We start from the raw sequence: 27,189 nt of genomic DNA, 5'->3' as shown, positions 1-27,189 counted from the left end.
TTAGATTTTCTTCAAGTATCTATTTACCAATTTTATATTTTCTTCTAGTATCTATAAATTTTCTCCAAGTATCTATTTATCAATTTTATATTTTCTTTTAAGTACCTATTTATCAATATCCTTCAAGTATCTATTTATTGAATTTATATTTTTTCAAGTATCTATTTATCAATTTCCTTCAAGTATCTATTTATCAATTTCCTTCAAGTATTTATTTATCAGTTTTATAGTTTCTGCAAGAATTAATTTTTCAATTTCCCTCAAGTATCTATTTATCAATTTTATATTTTCTTCAAGTATTTATTTATCAATTTCCTTCAAGTATCTATTTATCAATAATATATTTTCTTCAAGTATCTATGTTTTGATTTTATACTTTCTTCAAGTATCTATAAATTTTCTTCAAGTATCTATTTATTGATTTTATATTTCCTTAAAGTATCTATTTATCAATTTCCTTCAAGTATTTATCAATTATGTATTTTCTTAAAGTATCTATTTATCAATTTCCTTCAAGTATCTATTTATTAATTTGATATTTTTTTCAAGTATATCTATTTATCAATTTCCTTCAAGTATCTATTTCCTTCAAGTATCTATTTATCAATAATATATTTTCTTCAAGTATCTATTTATCAATTTTATATTTTCTTCAAGTATTTATCAATTTCCTTCAAGCATCTCATTTATCAGTTTTATACTTTCTTCAAGTATCTATAAATACTCTTCAAGTATCTATTTATTAATTTTATATTTTCTTCAAGTATCTATTCATCAAATATTCTCCAAGTATCTATTTTCCAATTGGTTTCTGGCGTTTGCCTTTGTCCCTTTCCCCGCGTAATCATCGGAAAATCACGGAAGTAAATATTGCTGATGATACGAGAGGTCTCACGCTGGAAATACCTAATATTATGAACCAACTGCACTTCTGGGTTACAGACATTCCTAGATTTCAAGGTCACAGGTGTTTGTGCGAGTATGTAATATTGACAAAGGTTGGTTATTCAGTCTGTATCTTGACCCACTTTATCCAGCCCTTTTGTTAGTAATGTGTAATTATTTTTTTTTATCTTTTTTCGCCTTTCATCGTATGTTACTCTTCCTGCTCTCTTTCGTGTGGTTTTCAGTGTCCTCCTCTTTGAACTATTTTCACTTTTCAGCCTTTCGAATTGTTTGTCACTTTTTAAAAGTCTCAAAAAATAAATTATTTTATAGAATTCCTCTTTTGTGGTTCGGTGGCCTCGAATGGTAAGTGTCCCATTTGGTTGAAATATTTATTTATTTTTTAAAGTCCCATTATGATACGCTTTTAAAAAACAGATCGAAGTACACTTTGAGATTGTCATTAGTTTTCTGCCTGTCCGTCTGTCCATGATTTCATTAAGTTTCATATAGCCTTGGCACATATGTTCTGGCCACACGTGTTCTTCCTACCTTTACCACACATGTCTCTCTCACTTCCTCTCTCTTTCTTTCTCTCTCTCTCTCTCTCTAGCTCTCTCTCGTTTGGGCTGACCCGTGTGTTAGTCTCATTTTGTTGGGACATGTTGAACACTCTTGTGCCTAGTTGTCTCTGGCTAGTCTTATGTGACAAAGTGACAGAAGTTATCGTGACAGTTTTGAGTTACTCAGTAATTCCAAGTTCTTTGGCCAAGCAGAAATGCCAACTTGCTTCGATAGTGTCTCAGATTTTAAAGTTTGTTGGTCGTATTTTATGTAAAACGGAAAATAGTAACGTTGACTTTACATAATATATTTTATACCGTGATGTGTGCACAGCTGTACAAAGTTCCGCTGGTGTTGTTCTCCCTCAGGACGAATATTCCATGATGTCAGTGTTGGTTATACATCAAGTACCTCTATAGAGCTTACAAGAATTTGAGGTCTTTTCTGCCCTCCGTGTCTTGGAAGACTTACTTTGACCCTTGCGCTGCTCTTACCATTTCTGTTATAGACTGTACACATATGTGCATTGCCTAAATGATTGTTAGAAATTATACAATTTGTTACTAAAATGGTCGATTTCGAAGGATCTGTGGGAAATAAAAGGTTTTAGTAGACGCATTTGTGTCTTCTGTTCAAGGGATTTGAATCCTGTTTTATGGAGTTCTCACAGTAAAAAGATTTAAACCTGATACGCTAGTTTAAAATGTAACTCAAACTCGCGGGTCATGAGTCTTCTTTGGCGAATTATGTAAACTTTCATTTTATTCCGTGTCATCCAGACTTTAGTTTGCAGTTTGAAATATTTACTCAAGGTTCAAATAGTTTAAGTTGAGTGCACCTTTTTTTACCATATACTGTTGTTCCTACATAACAAGTGAATAATGGGTCCGAATAAACCTCAGTGAGTGGATAACTCGAGAAGGGATTCTGTTGAAGTGATGTGTTTTATTGACGATTATTCACTGTTTTCTTGACTACCGAACGTCGTGAGCCACTCAGAGAGAGCGAGAAAGGACGAACCTCTTATGTCTTCCTCCAGAAAGCTGCTCCCGCGTATCCCGTTCCTCTCGCGAAAATGGCAGCATCTCTTCGCCTTCCTGGCCGTCCTTAAGCTGCCTTCGTCTTGGGGGGATTTATCCTTCAATTTCCCTTCCCTGTCTCGCTTCACGACCTTCTTCGGCAGCGACACCCGTCGCTCGGGTCCGACGACGGGCTCTTCGAGGACGTCCCCCTCGTCGGAGACGTCCCCTTCGTCGTCGACCTTCTGCATCATGGAGGTCTCCGGATTGCTGGTCTCCTTTGGAGGGGACGTCTTTAAGGTCTTCTACTACTATCACGACTTTAGTATCCCGTCGGCGTCTTCGTCGGGGATCCTATGCAGACCTTCGGCGCTCCGCCTGTCCGCCTCCTTCGCTCACGCCCTGCTGTCTCTGTCGGGGGTGCCACTGGTGTTGCTCTTGTTGCTATTGCTCGGATGGCGAGACGTCGAGGGCAGCCAAGGTGAAGTGGTACGGATGGTTGCTCAGGTGAGAGAGAGAGAGAGAGAGAGAGAGAGAGAGAGAGTACAATGCAGTGGTATTACTGGGATAACAACGACAGTTTGGTGACATATTTTGCGCCGTCTATATAATACACACGTTTCTCTAATCATTTTAACTCATAAATAACGAGAATTAATGACACGTACGAATGGTTAAAGAAGAAATCACGGTGTCGTTAAAAAAAATCCACTCCTGTTCTCATGACATTAAGTCGATCTTTTATCCTTGTCCTTTTACTACGATTTCTTGCGCTCTTCTTTTGTTCCTCGTGTGTTTGTTAAGTGACTCATCCGCTGTGTGTGTGTGTGTGTGTGTGCTAAGTGTTTTTGTCTTGACCATGTTTGTTTAACCTTGTGACGCCGCCACCGCTGCCTGATATTCCTCCTCTTCGATGACTCAATCTAGATGCCTCGTCTTTCTCCTTTGGCTGCTGCTTCTTTTGTTTTGACTGTGTTTGTTGCTATGGTCACAAATCAGGTTAGGCCATTTGTTTTTTGGGAATTATGTTCATTGGGACATGTGTTTAAAGGAGTTTTGATTGTGTGTGTATATCCTATTATCATCTGATTTATTTACTTCCAAATGCTTGTACGAATCAACTTCCTCCGTTCTCCAACTATTCAAATTAATGTCTGTTTTCTCCATCTTCATATTTTCTATTCACATTCATATCCTACTCATCCTCCTCCTCACATTTATTCTCAATTTTATTTTTTATTCTTCTTGTGAACAGTTTTAAATTCTTTCACTAGTCTCAGTAATTTCTCTTCATTATCCCCAGTCGTGTTACTATATCCACTTTTTAATCCCACAGTTATATACCATCATCTACTGTTGTGGCATTTAGCACCAGTTTCTACAGACATTACACCACCCTTTTGCTACCCCCAACTCGTGTACCTAACCAGTCACTCTCTGGTATTCTCTTATAAAATATTTTTTAATCTCAGCTTCTATACCGCACAATTTCAGATACCATCCGTGTTTTCAGTGTATTATATCTTTTTCTAGACGTTTATGCTACATACATCGTTTCCCCTTTTCTTTCAAACTTCTTGATGAACTGTTTCAGAATAAACGTTCGATCTAATGCCTTATTTCCATGCTGTTCTTCCCTTGTCAGTCCTTTTGGCATATGTCTCACTTCTTTCAGAATCATATCATTAATCTACCTCCATTGTATATAGTTATGCCACAGTGAAATTCTCAAGTCTCTTCTATATACTAAGAAACAGTGATCTGTAAGTGATCCATAACCCTTGGATAGCCATGAAATTAGAGTTTGCTGACATTCCACATCGTCTCTTTAACATGTATACTTTCATCAACCCCTAGTGTTTCCCATCACTCAACCTCTGGATGGTCCTGGTAACATTCTGCACAGTCACTTCCACAAGCTTTCTCAAACGTACTACATTAACTCTCCCTCTTTTGCATCCTTAATCTAGGTCTCTGTTCTATATTATATATATATATATATATATAATATAGTATATATATATATATATATATATATATATATATATAGTATATATATATATATGACTGTTAAAAATGTTCTGTTACAACAGAATTCCATCTAATAAAAGGAGCCCACAAAAACGCCAAAATATAGAAGAAGTATACTATATTTTCAGAGACTGTTATCTCTCTCTCTTCAGGCAGTCTCTGAAATATAGTACTACTTTTTTCTATATTTTTTGGCGTTGTTTTTTATAGGTTCCTTTTATTATTATTATTATTATTATTATTATATATATATATCATATATATATATATATATATATATATATATATATATTATATGAGTGATCAGTAAATTCGGACCATTCAGACCGTCGGAACCAGATATTCACACCTGACAGGTTGGGACTGTGAACACGCATACTCATTAATGTCTGAGGTCAAGTAGTACTAGATTTACGAATCTGTTTATCTATGCGGGCGGCCCCCTTACCTCTCCCCCCACCAACCCCCCCCCCTTAACCCCCTCGCCCCCCACCCCCCACCCCCCCACCCCCTCCCGTCCCAGTCCAACTATCTTTCTTAAATCTATGCATTTTAGACATTGCTATTGTAACATCGCGGATTAAGTTTATATATGCTTTGGCTGATATTCATATTCTTACAAAAGTTTTCTTTGACAGAACTAGATTGCACTGTAGGCATTATTTCAGGCTCTTTACAGTGTCCCTTCGGCAGCTAGCTGCAACCTCTTTCATTCCTTTTACTGTGCCTTTTCATATTCTCTCTCTTCCATCTTACTTTCTGACCTCTCTTCACAATTGATCCTATTCTCTATCTGCCATCTTACTTTCTACCTTTTATTAACAATTGATTCGCAATGCAACTGCTTTGAGGTTTTGCCTCCTGTTATACCTTTCAAACCTTTTTGCTGTCAATTTCTGTTTCAGCACTGAATGACCTCATAGATCCTAGCGCTAGGCCACTGGCCGAAATTCTATATTCTATTCTATTCTAACACTAAACTCTCTGATGTTCCTTTCCCGTGCAATATCAGAATAAACAATCGGTTTTGCCCCCTACCCAGTTGATTGTACGATTGTTTTCGTTTACACGCACGAAAATACGACTGTTCACCTGTGTATGTTGTGTTAGTGCCTTCGGATATATATATATAATATATATATATATATATATATATATATATATATATATATATATATATAATTTGTTGGGTGTTTGTATGCGCGCCCGACGAGCGCCTTATCGAGAGCACTTCACGCTCAATGCAGAAAAGAAATGAAAACGGCGACAGGAAATATTGCGGTTACCGTGTGTAATTGAGCCAAGAATTTTTTTTTTCTTTTTTTTTTTTACCTTAAATGACAAGTCTTAGTTCCTTCTTTTATTTGTTAGCACTGCGCGCGTGAGTGCTTTCGTCACGTTATTGTACTTAGCAGCTGCTGTCTTCTCGTCTTGCAGTTTCTCCTTTTTTTTCGGACGGGTGTGTGTGTGTGTGTGTGTTTTAGATATGTAGTGCGTATGTATATAAAATATATAGTATATATATATATATATATATATATATATATATATATATATATATGTGTGTGTGTGTGTGTCTGTGTGTGTGTGTGTGTGTGTGTGTGTGTACGTGCTCGTGTACATATGAGGAGATTGAGAAGAAAGGAAAACAAGAAAAAAGAATTACTGAACGAAATATATATATATACTATATATATATATATATATATATATATATATATATATATATATATATATATATATATATAAAGCTCAAAATGACGGAAGAACGAAACTAATTACCTTTAGAGATTTATTTCGTTTTTTATTTCTCATTGTAAATATATATATATATATATATATATATATATATATATATATATATATATATATTATATATATATATATATATATATAATATATATATATATATATATATATATATATATATATGTGTGTGTGTGTGTGTGTGTGTATGTATATATGTATTTTCAAAAAACTAATGCATGAAGAATTACCCTTTTTTACTTTCCTATTCCATTTGCCCTTAAATATTGTTTTGCATGTTTACGATTGTAACCCGTTAACGAGAAAAAAAAGGACATTGTTTTTTCGATTTTTATCTATTTATGTGATTGTTTTTCAAAAAGCGAATGCATAAAGAATTGTCCTTTTTCACTTTCCGATTCCATTTGCCCTTAAAATTTTTCTCGCAGGTTTACGAGTGCAACCTGTCAACGAAAAAAAATATATATACGTATTTTTTTATTTTTTATCTTAATTTAATTTTTTCTTCATAAGCGAATGCATAAAGCTTTTACCTTTTCTACTTTTTACTCACAATTGCCCTATCCATATTTTTCTGCAGCTTTACGATTGTAACCCGCCAACGATAAAGAAAAAAAAAATATTAGCGCCACATTCTTATCAAACGAGGTGATCCCCAGCTCTCTCGACGTCGTATCTGTTTGAAATGAAATTTCAGCTGTGTACGTCTCTGGTCGTCTTGTTCCCCGTCCATCCGGTCGGCTCTTGACCCACTGACAGGGAACAGCGGCTAATTGTGCTTCACCTGGAAAGAGAAGGACGCCTCGACCCGAGGATTGCTATACTTTGGTTGGGAAAGGGGGGGATGGGGGGGGGGGGGGGGGGGGGGGGAGACCTTACCTTACAGACCTTACACTCGTTCGGGGTTTTTCCCCAGTCCCCAGTCCCTCAGTGTGAGGCACCTCTAATGCCTACCAGACCTTCGGTGGAGGTGGGGGAGGGAGGGAGGGAAGGGTGGGTGGGGGTGATGTGGAAGGGTGTGGGGCGTAGCAAGGAAGACCAAACGGAGTATTGAAGGAAGGAGGGAAGGAAGACAAGATAGGAGGAGGAGAGGAGGAGGTGCTCCTCTGTTATGGATATGGCAAAAGAAATGATGTGTTGACTTGTTTCTTGAATCTTTATATATATATATATATATATATATATATATATATATATATATGTGTGTGTGTGTGTGTGTGTGTGTGTGTGTGTGTTGTGTGTGTGTGGTATAAACGTGTTTCTGTCCTTCATATGAAGCAAAAACAAAATTAATAATAGCTGTGAAATCCACGAAACGGTATAGAGAGTAAAGTGAGGGCTTAAGTGATCTTTCCATTAATCATGTTATGCAATTTTATCTTACTATTTTAATTTCAGCTGAAAACTACTCTCTCTCTCTCTCTCTCTCTCTCTCTCTCTCTCTCTCTCTCTCTCTCTCTCATTCCTACCTCTAAACCTTTTTTATTCTTTTTTCCCACTTTTCCCTTCCAAGGTCAACCAGTTTAGTGAACACTAGTTTTATTTATTTAGGGAAAGTATGGCAAATTCTCTCTCTCTCTCTCTCTCTCTCTCTCTCTCTCTCTCTCTCTCTCTCTCTCTCTCTCTCTCTCTCTCTCTCATCCAAGTTTCTTTTTCAATTTAGTCTCTTCAAGTTTTATACTAAAAGATTTACTTTACGGTAGACAATTAGAAATGTTCTAACTATCACTCAGCGTCTCCATCTTGTTCTCTGGCCTTTGCAGTAGCCTCACACCGCTGTCAGACGCCGAAGGGGGAGGAGTCGCAGCAGCAGAAGCAGAAGCTTCGAGAGGAGGAGGAGAAGGAGGAGGAAGAGGAAGAGGAGGAAGAGAAGACAGCAGGTGCTCTCCTCCGCCTTCTTCAGCGTCGTCGCCTCCCAAAGCCTGCTGCAGGTGCGGCGACCTCTTCTCCATCCTCTTCAACAAGCGAGTGACCTGCGGAGGGTGCCACCTCGCCGTCTGCAGGAAGTGCGCCCCGTGGAACGCCAGCCACAAGGCCTACGTCTGCGGCGAGTGCTCCAGACCTCCCTCCGAGCGGCGGAGGGGCGGCGGCGTTGGGTCCTCGCCTGATGGTGAGTAGGAGGAGGCCTTCCTTCTTTACAGATGAGTAGTACGCTTGGTATCTCGTGAGTGTGTGTGTGTGTGTGTGTGTGTGTGTGTGGACTCGTTTCCTATGTAGATGTATAGGTTACAGGTCTACCTTTTAACTTGTAAATGAATCTTTTCAATTTATTAATCTTGAGATTAAAACTGCATGAGAGAAAGCGTCCTTTCCTTCTGTACTCTTGATACGTCGTGAGTGTGTGTGTATTTATGGCCGTATACCATGTAGATGTATAATATATAGATCCACGTTTTATATTGTAAACGATTCTTTTCAGGTCATTAATCTTTAGATTAAAACTGCATGAAAGAAAGCGTCCTTCATTCTGTATAGATGACTAGACTTGATACCTCTTGTGTATGTGTGTAAGTGTGTATATATATGCTCGTATACCGTATAGATGTATATTAAATAGATCTACGTTTTAATTTGTAAACGAATCATTATATAAAACTATTCTCCTTGCATTTCCATCCATTTTTATCTCTTTATTGAATTATTAATTTTATTTTCTTTTTTAATAAGTAAGATCACTTCTTTCCGTATTTCCCTTGACCTCCTCTTACTTCTTGCCAATGAACACCATATTCTTTGGAAGCTTGAATTTCAAGTCAATAGGCCCCTGTGGTCTTGTCCCATGTGAATATTTTCATCTTAATAATAATAATAATAATAATAATAATAATAATAACTAATAATAATAATAATTAATAATTGATAAAGTACTACAAGATGGAATGCCGGGTACCAACTCAAGAAAAGAGGCAACAGAATCAACCATCTGATGTTCATGGACGACATCAAGCTGTATGGTAAGAGCATCAAGGAAATAGATACCCTAATCCAGACTGTAAGGATTGTATCTGGGGACATTAGGATGGCAAAGTAACGAGAACTGAAGGGATAAAGCTACCAGATGGGAGCAACATCAAACACATAGATGAGACAGGATACAAATACCTGGAATAATGGAAGGAGGAGATATAAAACACCAAGAGATGAAGGACACGATCAGGAAAGAATATATGCAAAGACTCAAGGCGATACTCAAGTCAAAACTCAACGCCGGAAAATATGATAAAAGCCATAAACACATGGGCAGTGCCAGTAATCAGATACAGCGCAGGAATAGTGGAATGGACGAAGGCAGAACTCCGCAGCATAGATCAGAAAACCAGGAAACATATGACAATACACAAAGCACTACACCCAAGAGCAAATACGGACAGACTATACATAACACGAAAGGAAGGAGGGAGAGGACTACTCAGTATAGAGGACTGCGTCAACATCGAAAACAGAGCACTGGGGCAATATCTGAAAACCAGTGAAGACGAGTGGCTAAAGAGTGCATGGGAAGAAGGAACTAATAAAAGCAGACGAAGACCAGAAATATACAGAGACAGGAGAAAGACAGAAAGAACAGAGGACTGGCACAACAAACCAATGCACGGACAATACATGAGACAGACTAAAGAACTAGCCAGCGATGACAATTGGCAATGGCTACAGGGGGGAGAGCTAAAGAAGGAAACTGAAGGAATGATAACAGCGGCACAAGATCAGGCCCTAAGAACCAGATATGTTCAAAGTACGATAGACGGAAATAACATCTCTCCCATATGTAGGAAGTGCAATACGAAAAGTGAAACCATAAACCACATAGCAAGTGAATGCCCGGCACTTGCACAGAACCAGTACAAAAAGAGGCATGATTCAGTAGCAAAAGCCTCCCTCCACTGGAGCCTGTGCAAGAAACATCAGCTACCTTGCAGTAATAAGTGGTACGAGCACCAACCTGAAGGAGTGGATTGAAAACGATCACGCAAAGATCCTCTGGGACTATGGTATCAGAACGGATAGGGTGATACGTGCAAACAGACCAGACGTGACGTTGATTGACAAGGTCAAGAAGAAGTATCACTCATTGATGTCGCAACTACCATGGGACACCAGAGTTGTTGAGAGAAAGAGAGGGAAAAAATGGATAAGTATCAAGATCTGAAAATAGAAATAAGAAGGATATGGGATATGCCAGTGGAAATCGTACCCATAATCATAGGAGCACTAGGCACGATCCCAAGATCCCTGAAAAGGAATCTAGAAAAACTAGAGCTGAAGTAGCTCCGGGTCCTCATGCAGAAGAAGTGTGATCCTAGAAACGGCACACATAGTAAGAAGAGTGATGGACTCCTAAGGAGGCAGGATGCAACCCGGAACCCCACACTATAAATACCACCAGTCGAATTGGAGGACTGGATAGAGAAAAAAAAAAAAAAAAAAAAAAAAAAAAAAAAAAAAAAAAAAAAAAAAAATAATAATAATAATAATTATTATTATTATTATTATTATTATTATTATTATTATTATTATTATTATTATTATTATTATTATTATTATTATTTATTTATTTTTTTTTTTTTTTTGCTCTATCACATTCCTCCAATTCGACTGGGTGGTATTTATAGTGTGGGGTTCCGGGTTGCATCCTGCCTCCTTAGGAGTCCATCACTTTTCTTACTATGTGTGCCGTTTCTAGGATCACACTCTTCTGCATGAGTCCTGGAGCTACTTCAGCCTCTAGTTTTTCTAGATTCCTTTCAGGGATCTTGGGATCGTGCCTAGTGCTCCTATGATTATGGGTACGATTTCCACTGGCATATCCCATATCCTTCTTATTTCTATTTTCAGATCTTGATACTTATCCATTTTTTCCCTCTCTTTCTCTTCAACTCTGGTGTCTCATGGTATTGCGACATCAACGAGTGATACTGTCTTCATGACTTTGTCAATCAACGTCACGTCTGGTCTGTTTGCACGTATCACCCTATCCGTTCTGATACCATAGTCCCAGAGGATCTTGCCTGATCGTTTTTCTATCACTCCCTCAGGTTGGTGCTCGTACCACTTATTACTGCAAGGTAGCTGATGTTTTTGCACAGGCTCCAGTGGAGGGCTTTTGCACTGAATCATGCCTCTTTTGTACTGGTTCTGTGCAAGTGCCGGGCATTCGCTTGTATGTGGTTTATGGTTTCATTTTTCGTATTGCACTTCCTACATATGGGAGAGATGTTATTTCCGTCTATCGTTCTTTGAATATATCTGGTTCTTAGGGCCTGATCTTGTGCCGCTGTTATCATTCCTTCAGTTTCCTTCTTTAGCTCTCCCCTCTGTAGCCATTGCCATGTGTCATCGCTGGCTAGTTCTTTAGTCTGTCTCATGTATTGTCCGTGCATTGGTTTGTTGTGCCAGTCCTCTGTTCTGTCTGTCATTCTCCTGTCTCTGTATATTTCTGGGTCTTCATCTACTTTTATTAGTCCTTCTTCCCATGCACTCTTTAGCCACTCGTCTTCACTTGGTGGTTTTTCAGATATTGCCCAGTGCTCTGTTCTCAATGTTGACGCAGTCCTCTATACTTAGTAGTCCTCTCCCTCCTTCCTTTCGTGTTATGTATAGTCTGTCTGTATTTGCTCTTGGGTGTAGTGCTTTGTGTATTGTCATATGTTTCCTGGTTTTCTGATCTATGCTGCGGAGTTCTGCCTTCGTCCATTCCACTATTCCTGCGCTGTATCTGATTACTGGCACTGCCCATGTGTTTATGGCTTTTATCATATTTCCGGTGTTGAGTTTTGACTTGAGTATCGCCTTGAGTCTCTGCATGTATTCTTTCCTGATCGTGTCCTTCATCTCTTGGTGTTTTATATCCCCTCCTTCCATTATTCCCAGGTATTTGTATCCTGTCTCATCTATGTGTTTGATGTTGCTCCCATCTGGTAGCTTTATCCCTTCAGTTCTCGTTACTTGGGTTTTTGTATGTTGACTAAGGTGCATTTTTCTATTCCAAACTCCATCCTGATGTCCCCAGATACAATCCTTACAGTCTGGATTAGGGTATCTATTTCCTTGATGCTCTTAGCATACAGCTTGATGTCGTCCATGAACATCAGATGGTTGATTCTGTTGCCTCTTTTCTTGAGTTGGTACCCGGCATCCATCTTTATTATTATTATTATTATTATTATTATTATTAGTTATTATTATTATTATTATTATTATTATTATTATTATTATTATTATTAATAATATAATAATAATAATAATAATAATAATAATAATAATAATAATAATACTCTTGTGGAAGTAACGGTGTCTCCCGAGATTGTTGTCCCATCAGTTAAAATCTTTTCCATCTTTGAGAGGAATGAATCGAAGGTGAGGTAGCGTGAGAGTTTACGAGATTGAACGAACGTGTCTTAACCTCTATGATTTTGAAGTAATACATTACAAAGGAGAGAGAGAGAGAGAGAGAGAGAGAGAGAGAGAGAGAGAGAGAGAGAGAGAGACCTATACTGTATCTCATATGGTTGGTTTTCCTTAAATAGAAATAATAAAATAATAAAAATGAAAGTAATAGCAATAAAAATAGTAAAAATAAAAATAAAATAGTAATAAAAATAAAAGATATAAAAAAAATAAAAATAAAATGATAATAAAAACGAAAATAAAGTAATAAAGGTGAAAAAGAAAATAAAAATGAAAATAAAAATATTGCACGTAGTTTTACCCGAGTTTATTTTCAAAAACACACTTTCATTGAGTGGTTCGTAAAACTCCCTTTTTGAAGTTCATGGATTTTTGGTAAAAAAATGTAATCAGACGGAAACAGAACTATTTCCAGCCAGAAAACAGACTTGTACACATACAGAATGAACATCAAATAAAGACCAACGGAAAATGTCAGGATAATCCAGGTTATTTCTCTTCAAAAGAGTATAGCCACCGGAGGTCACGTTTCATTTCTGTGGGTTTGTCGGTCTCTAAGTATTTCCTTTGAGTCACTGTGACCTTATGGAGGAGAAAAGAGGAGACTGGGAAAAAATCTCTCTCTCTCTCTCTCTCTCTGTGTGTTGTGTGTGTGTGTGTGTGTGTGTGTGCGCGTGCGTTGTTCGTCTCTTATTTTTAATTTTATAACTTTTATTTTTATTATTTCTATTTAAGGAAAACCAACCATATGAGATATGGAATTGGGCTGAATCTCCCTCTCTCTCTCTCTCTCTCTCTCTCTCTCTCTCTCTCTCTCTCTGCTCTCTCTCTCTCTCTTTCTCTGTGTGTGTGAGTGTGTGTGCGTTGTTAGTCTCTTATACTCACCTTTGAAACAAACCTTATAAGGTTTCATGTTACGTTCGTTTCTTACTGAAAGCCATTGAATCATTTGTACCGCTCAGCCATTTAACTGTTAGAATTACAATCATATTATTATCAATAGCATTGTTAGGGTATCCCAGATCATGTTTTGAAATTCAACGTGAGGAATCAAGAAAAAAAATCAAAATTTTAATAGTTTACTTTTTCATTTATTCTTTCAGCAATAACTCTTTACGTGGGGACTTTGCGATGCTATGTGTTTTATAGTCATTCCTTTAAGGGTCGTTTCATATATTTTTTGACAGTTATGCGTGTGCATTGAACTAAGTGCCGTTTTCATACGACCACACATACACACATGCTCTCTCTCTCTCTCTCTCTCTCTCTCTCTCTTTATATATATATATATATATATATATATATATATATATATATATATATATATATATATATATTATAGATAGATAGATAAATATAGATGATAGATATAGTGTTCCATTTTCCAAATTAGAAGCTGATTCCATATCGGTTTTCATTATATACACATTATATATATATAATATATATATATATATATATATATATATATATATATATATATATATATATATATATATATATATGAAGCTACAGAACACATTCAGTTTTTCATTCTCTTTATTTCTTCTCACGGAACCTTCTCGTATCTACCTTATTTAACCCTTCCTGCCTCATTGAACTCTCTCTCTCTCTCTCTCTCTCTCTCCCTCTCTCTCTCTCTGCCTGATTTAACTCATCCATTCCTCTTCCTCGATTCCAGAATCCCATCTGAAGGAGGTGGAGGCGAGCGTGCGCAGTCACATCGAGTCCCTCGTCGAGAATCAGGTGGGAAGTCCACTGGACCAAGTCACTGCCGAAGCCAACGTTTCCACCTCTCACCGTGAGTTTTCGGGTCGCAGCTGTTTACCAAATCCTGTTTGGTAGAGTATGCAAGCTATCTGGCTCGCGTGTGTCTGTGTGTGTGTGGCTGATAGGACTGGATCGGCTATAGTAGATTCACATCAACCATGCATTTGACGTCTATCCCCGTCCCTTAAGACTGTCCTGATTGGCTGTTGATAAGCCAATCACAGGGCTGGAAACTCTCCTCAGTCTATCTCGAGAGTTCATACAGGTAGGATGTATGTTCCACTACTCCTGAGGGATATACGTCTTTCAGGAGAGGTGGAACATGCGTTCTGCTTATGTGAACTCTCTCGAGAGACTGAGGAGAGTTTCCAGCCCTGTGGTGATTGGCTTATGTACAGCCAATCAGGAGCGTCGTAAGGGACTACTGGCCTAGACGTCAAATGCAAGGGTGACGTGAATCTACTATAGTTCCTGGTAGGAATGACCGAAGGTGTAGTACTTATTTATTAGTGCGCTTGTGTGGGTTCTACTGTAAAGAGTAATGCTGGATTACAAGAGTACGTGTAAAGCTTCTTGGAAAGATGGCTAAGGAGATTGCACGGGATTTTTAAGAGTATAGGTTTAATATATATATATATATATATATATATATATATATATATATATATATATATATATATAATATATAATATATATATATATATATAATATTATATAAGATCTTATGCATGTCTCCCACTCAGCCTGTCATTTCGTCTTTATTGGCTGTGGCTATGCTATCCTATTGATGAAATATTGACTGATTGCTACATTACAAGAGATAAAATATGTGCAACCTCGCTATTGCTATCTGTAAATAAAGAATTCCTCGCTATTTTTATCAGTAAATAAAACAAAATTCCTCGCTATTTCTATCAGTAAAGTTTAAAATAAGTTCTCGCTATTTCTATCAGTAAATAAAAAAAATTTCTCGCTATTTCTATCAGTAATTTAAAAAAAAAAAAAAATGGTAATTTAAACTACTTGCGAATAGAAGTGCATATAGTCTTTACAGACATTCCACGAAGACTCAGTACAGGGTTCGATATTAAAGAAAGAACTCAGCACTGTCTTATTTTATATTTTTGTCGTAACAATTTGCCTCCGATCATCTTCGTCAGCTAATTCGGCCAAGCGGGAACCACTTCCCCAGGAAGTGACTTCTTGATTCACGCACCGTAACTGAAGACGTTTCACAAAGAGAACAATAATTTTTTTATTTAATTTTTTTATATTTTTTTATTTTTCAAATTTTATTTATTATTTTTTTTTCGAAATTGGGTTCAGCGGTCCCTTCTATACGTTGCTTGAAATTAGTATGTGATGTTATTATTATTATTATTATTATTATTATTATTATTATTATATTATTATTATTATTATTATTATTATTATTATTTACACGTGTGGCGTTTACTTATTTATTACGATTTGCTCGAGTTCAGTGAACTTCTTTTGTCTTGATATTTCCAAACCGTGAATTCTGACGAGTCAAATTAATATTCTTCACACACAGTAGGTAACGGAATAGGTGCGGATATATCACTCATTTTATATAAGTCATGATCTTATTAATTCATAATGTTATTCCTAGTATATAAGTTGATTTCTTTTGTTATCTAAAGTAGCAATAGCAAATTTCTATCTTAAAACTTAGGTAGATTAACATGACTTATGCCACTGTTGAACATATAAGGTGAACAGTATAAACTTTGTGTTTTGAAAGTATAAGTATGTGTGTGTTTGTGTGTGTGTGTGTGTGTGTGTGTGTGTGTGTGTATGTTGAATACCTTGAGGTGGTTTCTAATCGACAATGTTCTCTAATTGCAATCCTTCAACGCCATGTTATTAAAAACCACTAATGACAATTAGTATTAACCACTAATAACATTTTCTCTTGCAAGCAGCCACCTTGGACATAAGTAAGATCTCAGAGCACAATAAATGGGACCTCCTTCTTTACTATTACTGCTTTTGCCACGGTAAGCGACGCTAACGCTCTCTCTCTCTCTCTCTCTCTCTCTCTGTGGACAGTTCAGGTGCTGTATGCACTGCCATTTCTCTCTCTCTCTCTCTCTCTCTCTCTCTCTCTCTCTCTCTCTCTCTCTCTCTGTGTGTTTGCTTACTGAGTAAATTTTGCATCCCTTGTAGAAAAATGTTACCCATAATTCTGTGTTGGTTGGTACAAGTTGATCTCACGCCCAGATATGACAACATACGCAATGCATTCCTACCCTGTTACTAATCTCCTTGCATTTTAATACGTTTTATCCATTTATTAATTTATTAATTAAAAAAATTGTGATCACTTTCTGTATTTCCCTTTACCTCTTCTTACTTCTTCCTAATGAACATCTTAATATTCTTTTGGAAGCTTGAATTTCAAGTCAATGGCCCCTTTGGTTTGGTTGTACCATATGAACGGGGTTCATCTTCTGAATAATAACAATAATAATAATGAAACAAACAAAAACTTCTTTCAGTTTTCTTCTGAAGAATGAAAAAGAAACCCCCAAAATCACTGTGTAAAACGTGTTTACTTCTAAGTATTTATATTTAATTTTACTCCAAACTCGAGTACTTTCAGGCCCTACCTGTGGCCCATTTTCAATAATAATAATAATAATGATAATAATAATAGTGTATTTACTTGCTTACACATTGCTTTACATGTTTCTGTTCTTGCGAACCAAAAGGTGAATGAAAAGCACTGATTAAGAATACTGATTCCTAATGAATGTCAGATCCGACCTCAGTGAAATCCTTGCGCGTAACATCAATAACACGTAATCCAGTGATATATGATTAGCATAGCAATGCCAAGGCATAAAGCGACGTCACCAACCCTGTAGTAGTAGTAGACCAGGGCTTCTAACCGCGACACACCTGCGCCCACACCACGACTTCCGATTAGCACCGCCACCACCTGTTTTTCCTCTTGGGCGTGGAAGTAGGTTAGTAAGTAATGGCTTCGTAGTAGAGGCGAGGTGAGTTCAGTGGGCGTGACGCGCCTCTCCTCCTCCTCCTCCCCCGCTGGGAAGCGTATGGGTGTAGTTTTTCGACCGGCGGCGCCCTTGTCCCACGGTGGGAACGCAAAGCTGCTATGTAGTTTTGTAGGTCCATCGTGGATTTCCTCACCTCTTCCTCACCAGTTGCTTCTTCCTCCTGATTACTAGGTAGGTGTTTCCTTGCTCCTGAAGGCAGCAATAGTTCCTCGTTGGACGAATGGTTTTCGCGCTCGACTACCAATCTAGTGGTCCGAAGTTCGATTCTCGGCTCGGCCAACGCGGAATCTGAGGAATGTATTTCTGGTGATAGAAATTCATTTCTCGATATAATGTGGTTCGGATCCCACAATAAACTGTAGATCCGGTTGCTAGGCGACCAATTGGTTCCTAGCCACGTCAAAATATCTAATCCTTCGGACCAGCCGTAGGAGTGCTGTTAATCAGCTCAGTGGTCTGGTAAAACTAAGATATACTTAACTTTTTTTTATTGAAGGCAGCAATGAAGAGATGCTGGTATTAGTCTTTTCTTCCTGTAGAGGGGTTAATACAATCATCGCACCTCATCCGGTGCACTGTAGGCATTACTTAGAATTCTTTGCAGGCGTCGCTTCGGCCCCTATCTGCTTCCCCCCTTTCATTCCTTTTACTTTACCACCGTTCATATTCTCTTTTCTTCCATCTGACTTTCCACTCTCTTCTAACAATTGTTTCATAGTGAAACTGCTTTGAGGTTTTTCTCCTGTTACACTGGCAGACCTTTTTAACTATTAATTTCCGTCTCATCGCTAGATGACCTCATAGGTCCCAGTACGTGGCCTTTTGGCCTAAATTTTAATATATATATTATTTGGACTCCCATCTTCAGTGACAAAAAACTAATCTTTTTTATTATAAGCTTGATATATGCCATCTTCAAACTTTCTGTCTAGTGGGGTTAGCAAAACAAGGATTCAATGAGATAGGCAGCCTTTTATGTCTTTTAAATTCCTTCAGTTTATTTAAGTGTGACTGGCTGATTAAAGATGGATAACGCGCCCATATTTACAATATATATATATATATATATATAATATATATATATATATATATATTATTATATATATATATTATATAAGTATATATATATAATATATATCAAGCTGTGTGGAATTATCCAGTTTTTAAAATCCTCTTTGTATAGATATTATATTCATATTCTTGTCATTTATTTGTAGAATTAACGCCACTAACTGAGGTTTCGTTCTTCATTTGAATCTTGAGATGCAGATATGAAATAAAGTTATAATAGATTTTGTTTTCAAACTGAGAGATATATTAGATGCTTAAAGTGGTTCCACTTGATAAGAGGAGTATTCAATGGCCCGTCTTATTTTCGTCAAGATTGTCTTAAAGGTGGGAAATAGACTAATGAAAGAGGTGAGAGCTACTTGATAACTATGACATAAGTTCAAACTTTTTTTAAAGTTTGTGTGAAGAATATTATGTTGCAAAAAATGATGGCAGATATTTTGAATTGTTTGCTTTTTTAAAACGTGGAATATGGGAAATAGAGTAATGAAAGAGGTGAGATATATGTTATAACTATGACATAAGTTCAAACTTTATTTTAAGCTTGTGTGAAGAATATCATGTTGCAGAAAAATGATGGCAGATATTTTAAATTGCTTGTTTTTTTAATACATGGAATAAATGGTAGACTTTTCCAAATCAGCTGTATTGATATTCTAAAGGTGTATGGGAAATAGAGTAATGAAAGAGGTGAGAGCTATGTGATAACTATAACATAGGTTAAAACTTATTTTTAAAGCTTGTGTGATGAGAATTATGTTGCAAAAAATGATGGCAGATATTTTAAATTGTTTTTTCAAAATGTGGAATATGGGAAATAGAGTAATGAAAGAGGTGAGAGCTATGTGATAACTATAACATAGGTAAGAACTCTTTTTTTTTTTAAGCTTGTGTGAAAAAACTAAGTTGCAAAAAAATTATGGAAAACATTTTAAATTGTTTGTTTTTTTAAAACGTGGAATATGGGAAATAGAGTAATGAAAGAGGTGAGAGCTACTTGATAACTATAACATAGGCTAAAACTTTATTTTAAGCTTGTGTGAAGAATATTATTTTGCAGAAAAATTATGGCAGATATTTTAAATTGTTTGTGTTTTTAAAACGTGGAATAAATGGTCGACTTTCGAAATTCAGAGGTATAGATATTCTAAAGGTGTGACTGATAAATCACATTACAGGTTTTGAAAGAACGAAGATATAGGTAGAACCTTTTCCAAAAAGAAGCAACAAGCAATGTTGCTGCAAGAATGAAGGTCAGTGCTCGTCTAGAAGGAGAGAGAAGCTGTACAAGTATTTTCCCAAGGACAGTCGAAGATGATGTTGATATTTTCAGTGTAGTGCCGTCAGTGCACCTCATGCGGTGCAACGTAGGCATTTCTGAAGGGTTCTTTGCAGCGTAGTGTCCGTTTAGGCCCTATAGCTCGCGCAGCCCCCTTGCATTCCTTTTATTGTGCTTCCGTTCATATTCTCTCTCTCTTCCAAAGGGTTCTTTGCAGCGCAGCGTCCCTTTAGGCCCTATAGCTTGCCCAACACCCTTGCATTCATTTTACTATGCTTCCGTTCGTATTCTCTCTCATCCATCTTACTGTCCACCATCTTCTACCTATTGATTCAAAAGTACATGGTGTCCATAAAGTCCCAGTACTATTACAATTATTTATTTACCGTAATGGTACTGGGACTATATGGACACCCCGTCCACCTGCGAGATTTATATACCTCCTGTTAAATCCTGCCAAGCCTTTTTTACTTTCATTGTCTCAGCGCTGAATGACCTCTTAGATGTCTGCGCTTATTCCATTCTCGGGGATTTCGAAAAAGGGGTTGGGGGCGGGGGGGGGGGGTGGGGGGGCGTCGCTTTTCCATGACGTACCCAAATATTGCGGAAGTTCCAATGCCATACAGGAAGGAATGTCACCCCGGACGGGTTTGGTGGCTTCATGGCTCCGTGAAGTATAGTTTTTCGATTCGGTTTTTTACTTCCCTCGTGTTCCAGCCATGGCCTCTGCTGCTGCTGTTCCAGTCATGGTGCGTACGGAGCAGCAGCAACAGTAGCAGCAGAAGCAGTGCTACTTCTGCTTCGTTTTGATATGAGAGCCGAGTCACTGACTTCCTGGTCTCAGCTGCGAACAAAAAGATGTGGCTGTTTCTTGTCGTTGGATAGACAGTGAATTAATTCGCGTTCATGGTTTTGTGCGTTGCTGGAACGCATTTTATTTCGCTTGATAATTATGTAGTATATGTTACAGTAAGACTGTGAAACCAGGGCTTGAAATCCCTGAAACTTTCAGGGAATTCGTGAAATCACCAATTCACATTTCATCCCTAAGGGGCTATAGTAGATTCACATCAGACGTGCATGTGATGTCTAGGCCAGTCCCTTACGACTTTCCTGATTGGCTGTTGATAAGCCAATCACCGGGCTGGAAACTCTGTCTCTCGGGAGAGTTCACATAGGCACGATGTGTGTTCCACCTTTCCTGAGGGATACTTTTGAAAAATGTATACCTCAGAGGTGGAACATACATCCTGTCCTGTATGAACTCTCGAGAGAGGACTGGGGAGTTTCCAGCCCTGTGATTGGCTTATCAACAGCCAATCAGGGGCGTCGTAAGGGACTGGCCTAGACATCGGATGCACGGTTGATGTGAATCTACCATAGTATCACGGGGATTAGTGTCCCTAAGGGAATAAGGGAATTGGTGGTTTCACGAATTCCCTGAAGGTTTCAGAGTCTTACTGTTACACACACACACACACACACACACACACACACACACAGTCACTGAGCCAGAGGAAGGATTAAAATACGACGATCAAGCGCTTTCGAGTTGTCGCACCAACATCAGGGTCAAGCGATACAAAAATAAAAAAAAAATCATTAGCGGTTACAAAGTCACCTCCGTGGCAGCGGTGCATAAACGTAAAAACTGTCACGCAACCATTTCAAACCTAATTTTCTAAAAATATAATATAATTTACGAGCAGAGTTCGTCTGGTTTGTAGACATCCCTGGGGTGCTGTTCATCAAATCAAAGATATAATATATATATATATATATATATATAGATATATATAATACATATTATATAATAATCTAAATTTTCTATATATATATATAAAAGCACAGCATTCTTAATTGTTCGATTTATGCTCTAGCCTCAATCTCTTATGATCTATATATCGAGAATCTCATGAGGTGGCTCTGTTGACACTAGAACCCATGCACAGCTATAGTAAATTCACATTAACCGTGCATTCGATGTCTAGGCCATTCCCTTATGACGCTCCTGATTGGCTGTTGATAAGCCAATTACAGGGCTGGCAAATCTCCTCAGTCTCTCTCGAGAGTTCACATAAGCAGGATGTTTGTTCCACTTCTCCAAAAGTATCCATCAGGAGAGGTGGAACAAACATCCTGCCTATGTGAACTCTCTCGAGAGACTCAGAGTTTCCAGCCCCGTGACTGGCTTATCAACAGCCAATCAGGAGCGTCGTAAGGGACTACTGGCCTAGACGCCAAATGCACTGTTGATGTAAATCTACTATAGACGCCATTGGCGTGAGGTCTCCCTCTAGAATCTGCGTTCTTCTTTTTTTTTTCCTTCTCCGTTCCTGTTTGTTGAATGATACTTGTATTTGTCAACACTTGATACTTCTCCAGTACTCGTATGTGTCGATGAAACTCAGAAAGACTTGATCGTCGTGAAGAGTCTGGTGCAATTAACGCAACATATATACATTTTTACATGCCGTAAGGCTGATGATATCATGCAGTGTGTCGTATTGCAATATGTCGCCGTGAGAGAGCGAATGTTAAACTTTCTATTGAGGTTAGTTGAAGTGATATTTATCTCAACAGGAAGATTAACAACACACAAGAGAATGTTACTGTTTTCCTGTAACTTCGGATAAGAAGGTAAAGACACAATTAGAATTGCTTTCAGATAGCACTGGCATTTAAATGTTCTTTTAAAGAAAGCAAGTGTTAAAAGTGATTATGCTAGATTGTTGTGATAATTCTCTCTCTCTCTCTCTCTCTCTCTCTCTCTCTCTCTCTCTCTCTCTTGGTTCTTCCGTTCATATTATCTTTCTTCCATCTTAACAGTTGTTTCATAGTGCAACTGCTTTGAGGTTTTCCTCCTGTTAGTTACACCTTTCAAACCATCTTACTGTCGATTTCCCTATCAGCGCTGAGTGACCTCGTAGGTCCCGGCGCTTGGCCTTTGGCCTAAATTTCTGTACGTCTTATTCTATTCTGTTCGGTTTATTTTCCGTCTTTGTTTCTTTCAGCGATCGAATTATAAATCCAAGGTGTTCCACTTGACTATACTGGAGATACGAACAAGGCTAACAATTAATAATCCTCTGTATTTTGTCATTTTCTTCAGTATTTTTGGCCTGACATTCAATTTCCAGGTAAATTTTTCTCTTTCTTGAAAGTCCTCCTCGTCTTTAAACTTTGCCTTAACCTTTATTTACGGTTACGAACTTTTATCTGTGTAACCTTTAAGGCACAAAAATACAATCTTCACCTTTTAAGTGCGTTCCGCCTTAATGGCCACGCTCTCTCTCTCTCTCTCTCTCTCTCTCTCTCTCTCTCTCTCTCTCTCTCTCTCTCTCTCTCTCTTTCTTCAGATGTCAGTAAATATTAGCAGAGAGCAGAAAGCGCACTTAACCTCAGTTTATTTTTACGTCAAGTCAGATGGGAAAGAATGACTGTGTCCATACTTACGTGTCGTATGTTTTACGACTTTCACTTCGCGGCAGTTTTATTGTCTCTCCTGTTCTCACCTTGCCTTTTTTTATTATTTTTGTTTTTTTTATTATTCACTCACGTACGTCTTAGCGATTAAATGCCATTTTTTTTTGTCGTATTTCTCTTTCTCCTTCAGAGCGCGGTTCCTCTACAATTCCTGTAATTATTTGTAATATATTGTTTTATATTCTGTTCCAAGTACATCCATTAACTCTTCGTTTATTGTTTTATATTCTCTTCCAAGTACATCCATTAATTCTTCATTTATTGTTTTATATTCTGTTCCAAGTACATCCATTAACTCTTCGTTTATTTTTTTATATATTCTGTTCCAAGTACATCCATTAAATCTTCGTTTATTTGTTATATATTCTGTTCCAAATACATCCATTAACTCTTCATTTATTTTTTTAAATATTCTGTTCCAAGTACATCCATTAACTCATCGTTTATTGTTTTATATTCTGTTCCGAGTTTATATATATATAATATATATATATATATATATATATATATATATATATACTATATATATTATATATATAAAACTCGGATGTACTTGGAACAGAATATAAAACAATAAATTAAGAATATATATATATATATATCATATAATATATATAGATACTATTATATTATATATATTATATAATGACCAATATAATAGATATATTCTGTTCCTTAGGTTACATCCATTAAAACTCTTCGTTTATTTTTTACATATTCTGTACTTGGTACTTTTTATATATTCTGATCCAAGTACATCCATTACCTCTTCGTTACGCATAAAAAAGATCGGGTAGATGTTTTTTCCCCTTCTTAAAACAGATGTATTTCACGAAACTAGCAGTCAAGATCATCGTAATTAACCCGCGTAATTAACCCGTAGAAAAGCAGCCTCCTGCTGATTGAATTGTTAGTCTTAGGTGTTAGGTAATGCCGACGACACAGGCTGGAGGTAATTGGATCCAAGATGGGGAGCTCTGGAGGGCACTATTCTTCCAGGTGGTGCTTCGTATAGAACGCTACCTCTTTAAAACTGACGATAGTCGCCTTTTGTAGTCATCTCGTCTGTGGCGGGATTCTGGGTATATTTGTAAACATTATTATATATATTATCAGCCTTTATTTCATTCATCGATTCTCAAATCCATCTGACGTAACTAAATTTCGAAACGTATATCACACATTGAGTTTCCTTGCCAACGTATACAGCACATCCTTCTTCGTCCTACCTATCATATGGACGTCTTACCCCCTTCTCCCCTGCCCCCCTCCCAATCGTCCCTATATGTTCATTATACAACAGCCTCCCGACCTCCCATCCCCCCCGAGGACATTACATATCTCCTTCGGTAAAGATGAACCAAAAACGACAAACAAGACGCGTTGAAAAGGACCCGTCGGCTGAGATGAATCTCGAACTATATTTCATCTTCGTCTCCTTCCTTCTTTCCCTCCGTCGATGCCTTGAATATGAAGGAGAAGACGAGGCGAGATTCGGATGATAATGGGGATTGTGGTAATGTTGATGATGGCAGAGAGAGAGAGAGAGAGAGAGAGAGAGAGAGAGAGAGAGAGATGGAGTTGACGTCAGAAATTGGAGGTTGGTTGGAGGAACTGGAATTGACTGACGGGGTGAGACCGAGGTGGGGAGAGCAGATAATGGAGAAAGAATAGCAGTTTGGGCCTTTTTGGGAAGGAATGGGTGATGGGGGGTGATGATGGGAAGAGTCAGCAGAAATCCTTGGAAAGATTTAGTGGTGGAAATAATCGAAAATCCTTGGAAAGGTATTAGTGATGAGAAGATTTAAAAATTCTTGGAAAGGAGTAGTAGGAAGAGAGGAATTAGTGATGAGAAGCTTGAAAAGATGCAAAAATACTTGGAAAGGAATGAGTGATGAGAGGATAGAGAAGATTTGAAAATACTTGGAAAGGAATTAGTGATAAGATTGAGAAGATGTAAAAATCCTTGGACAGGAATTAGTGATGAGAATATTTAAAAATACTTGGAAAGGAATTAGTGGTGTGAATATTCAAAAGTCCTTGGAAAGAAATTAGTGATGAGAAGATTAGAAAATCCTTGTAAAGGAGTTAGTGATGGGAGGAATTAAGAATCCTTGAAAAGGAGTTAGTGGTGTGAAGGTTCGAGAGTCCTTGGAAAGGCGTTATTGTGGGGAAGATTTGGGAATCATTGGGGAAAATCACTGATGGGAAGAATGAAAAGTCCTTGGAAAGGTGTGACTGTTAGGAAGAGTCGAAGATCCTTGGAAAGGAATTAGTGATGGGACGAATGAAAAATCCTTGAAAAAGAGTTAAGTGGCTGGAGAGAGATGACAGTCCTTGGAAAGGAATTAACGTTGGGAAGAATTCAAAATCCTTGGAAAGGAGTTAGTAGTGGAAAGAGTTGAAAATCACTGGGAAGGACTTCGTGATGGGAACAGAGGAGAAGAATATGAAAAATGAATATCAGATAACAGTTGAAACTCCTACACATTGCAAGAAGATGATAAACATACCAGTCATCAGTTTTATTTTACGAATATTATCGTTCTTAACCTTAGAAGTAGATAAACCGACCGAAGTCTTTTGTCAAACCTAACAATGTTGTCACTTTTGTTATTCAACCATTTCGTCGCTTTGGTAACTTTTTTTTTTTTTTTTTAATCAAAGCTAAAATCCTTATTGCATCGAGGGTGGTTGATGTGTTGATAAAGTTCAGGCTCTCGTAAGTCTATAAGTGGAATTCTCTCTCTCTCTCTCTCTCTCTCTCTCTCTCTCTCTCTCTCTCTCTCTCTCTCTCTCTCTACATGTTCACAACACATATATACATACGTATATCGTCCTATTTCCAACAGTCAAGACCTCCTCATTTGCACCGTCTTATAAACACCACATTCCTGTGCTGCCTTTTGTCTTGACTAGGAACCCACCTCTCCCAAATGAAGTTGATTCAAATTGCACGATGAATGTTTCCTCTGCATGTAGTAGTCGCTGTTATCTTTTTGCATGTTGCAGGCCAGAACATCTTCAGGAAGCACCACGGAGTCCTGAGCTACGATGTAGGGAGACTTTCGTACTCACTGCAAATGTCAATACTCAGTAAGTTTTACAGACGTTCTTGAAATATATATATATATATATATATATATATATATATATATATATATATATATATATATGTGTGTGTGTGTGTGTGTGTGTGTGTGTGTGTGTGTGTGTGTGTGTGTGTGTTTTAATATATATATATATATATATATATATATATATATATATATATATATATATATATATATATATATATCTGTGTCACGTTTACACATGCACATAAATATATACCCGTACGGGGCTTGTGCCCTCAGTGCCCCACACGTGGTGCACTGTAGGCTTTACTGAAGGTTGCTTGTCTCGTCCTTTCGGCCCCTAGGTGCACACGCTTCTTACCCCTTTTACTTAACCTCCGTTCCCATTTCATTCCTTCCAGCTCGCTGTCCAACCACTCGAACTCCCTCCTGTCACTTTAGTAGGTACTCGGTTTGTAAAGCCAGATTTTCATACGTCATCATAATCACTTGGATACATCAATTCTTTCTTAATTATACATTGTAGACGAGTGTACGATCGGATGAATGTGGAATATTCCCAGTTAAGAAATCTAGTCGAGAAGAGATGATGAATCATTTCACTTCAGGTGTAGCTGACGTGAGTCATATTTTGTTGTTATCTACTTAATTACTCATCTTTTAGTCGTTGATTTTATCGTAAATGTCATGCGCATGAGTTTGTTTATTGTTAAGGAGTTTGTTGTCATGTCAACCTGCATGAATGCATGTTATGAAGAAATGTATAGTGTGGGCAAGATAGAAGTCCGGGA

The 27,189-nt window shown here is 37.5% G+C and overlaps 1 protein-coding gene across 9 annotated transcripts in view; it reads left to right on the top strand.

Moving 5' to 3' along the window:
• LOC135210255 (uncharacterized) overlaps window positions 1-27,189 on the top strand; it is a 266,781-nt gene that overhangs the window by 197,958 nt on the left and 41,634 nt on the right. For 7 of the 9 annotated variants that reach the window (XM_064243122.1, XM_064243118.1, XM_064243117.1 and 4 more), the window contains exons 3-5: window positions 8,030-8,376; window positions 14,353-14,472; window positions 26,334-26,417. In XM_064243122.1, the coding sequence (XP_064099192.1) occupies window positions 8,030-8,376; window positions 14,353-14,472; window positions 26,334-26,417 (551 nt within the window). Of the gene's footprint in view, window positions 1-8,029; window positions 8,377-14,352; window positions 14,473-16,387; window positions 16,463-26,333; window positions 26,418-27,189 lie in introns of all 9 variants that reach the window. The other 2 variants (XM_064243114.1, XM_064243116.1) reach the window with 2 other exon arrangements.

This window comes from Macrobrachium nipponense, chromosome 39 (assembly GCF_015104395.2).
Source record: "Macrobrachium nipponense isolate FS-2020 chromosome 39, ASM1510439v2, whole genome shotgun sequence".
In the NCBI taxonomy this organism is placed as follows: Eukaryota; Metazoa; Arthropoda; class Malacostraca; order Decapoda; family Palaemonidae; genus Macrobrachium; species Macrobrachium nipponense.
The sequence above is the reverse complement of the archived record's forward strand: the minus strand, read 5'-3'. Positions and strand labels throughout refer to the sequence as shown.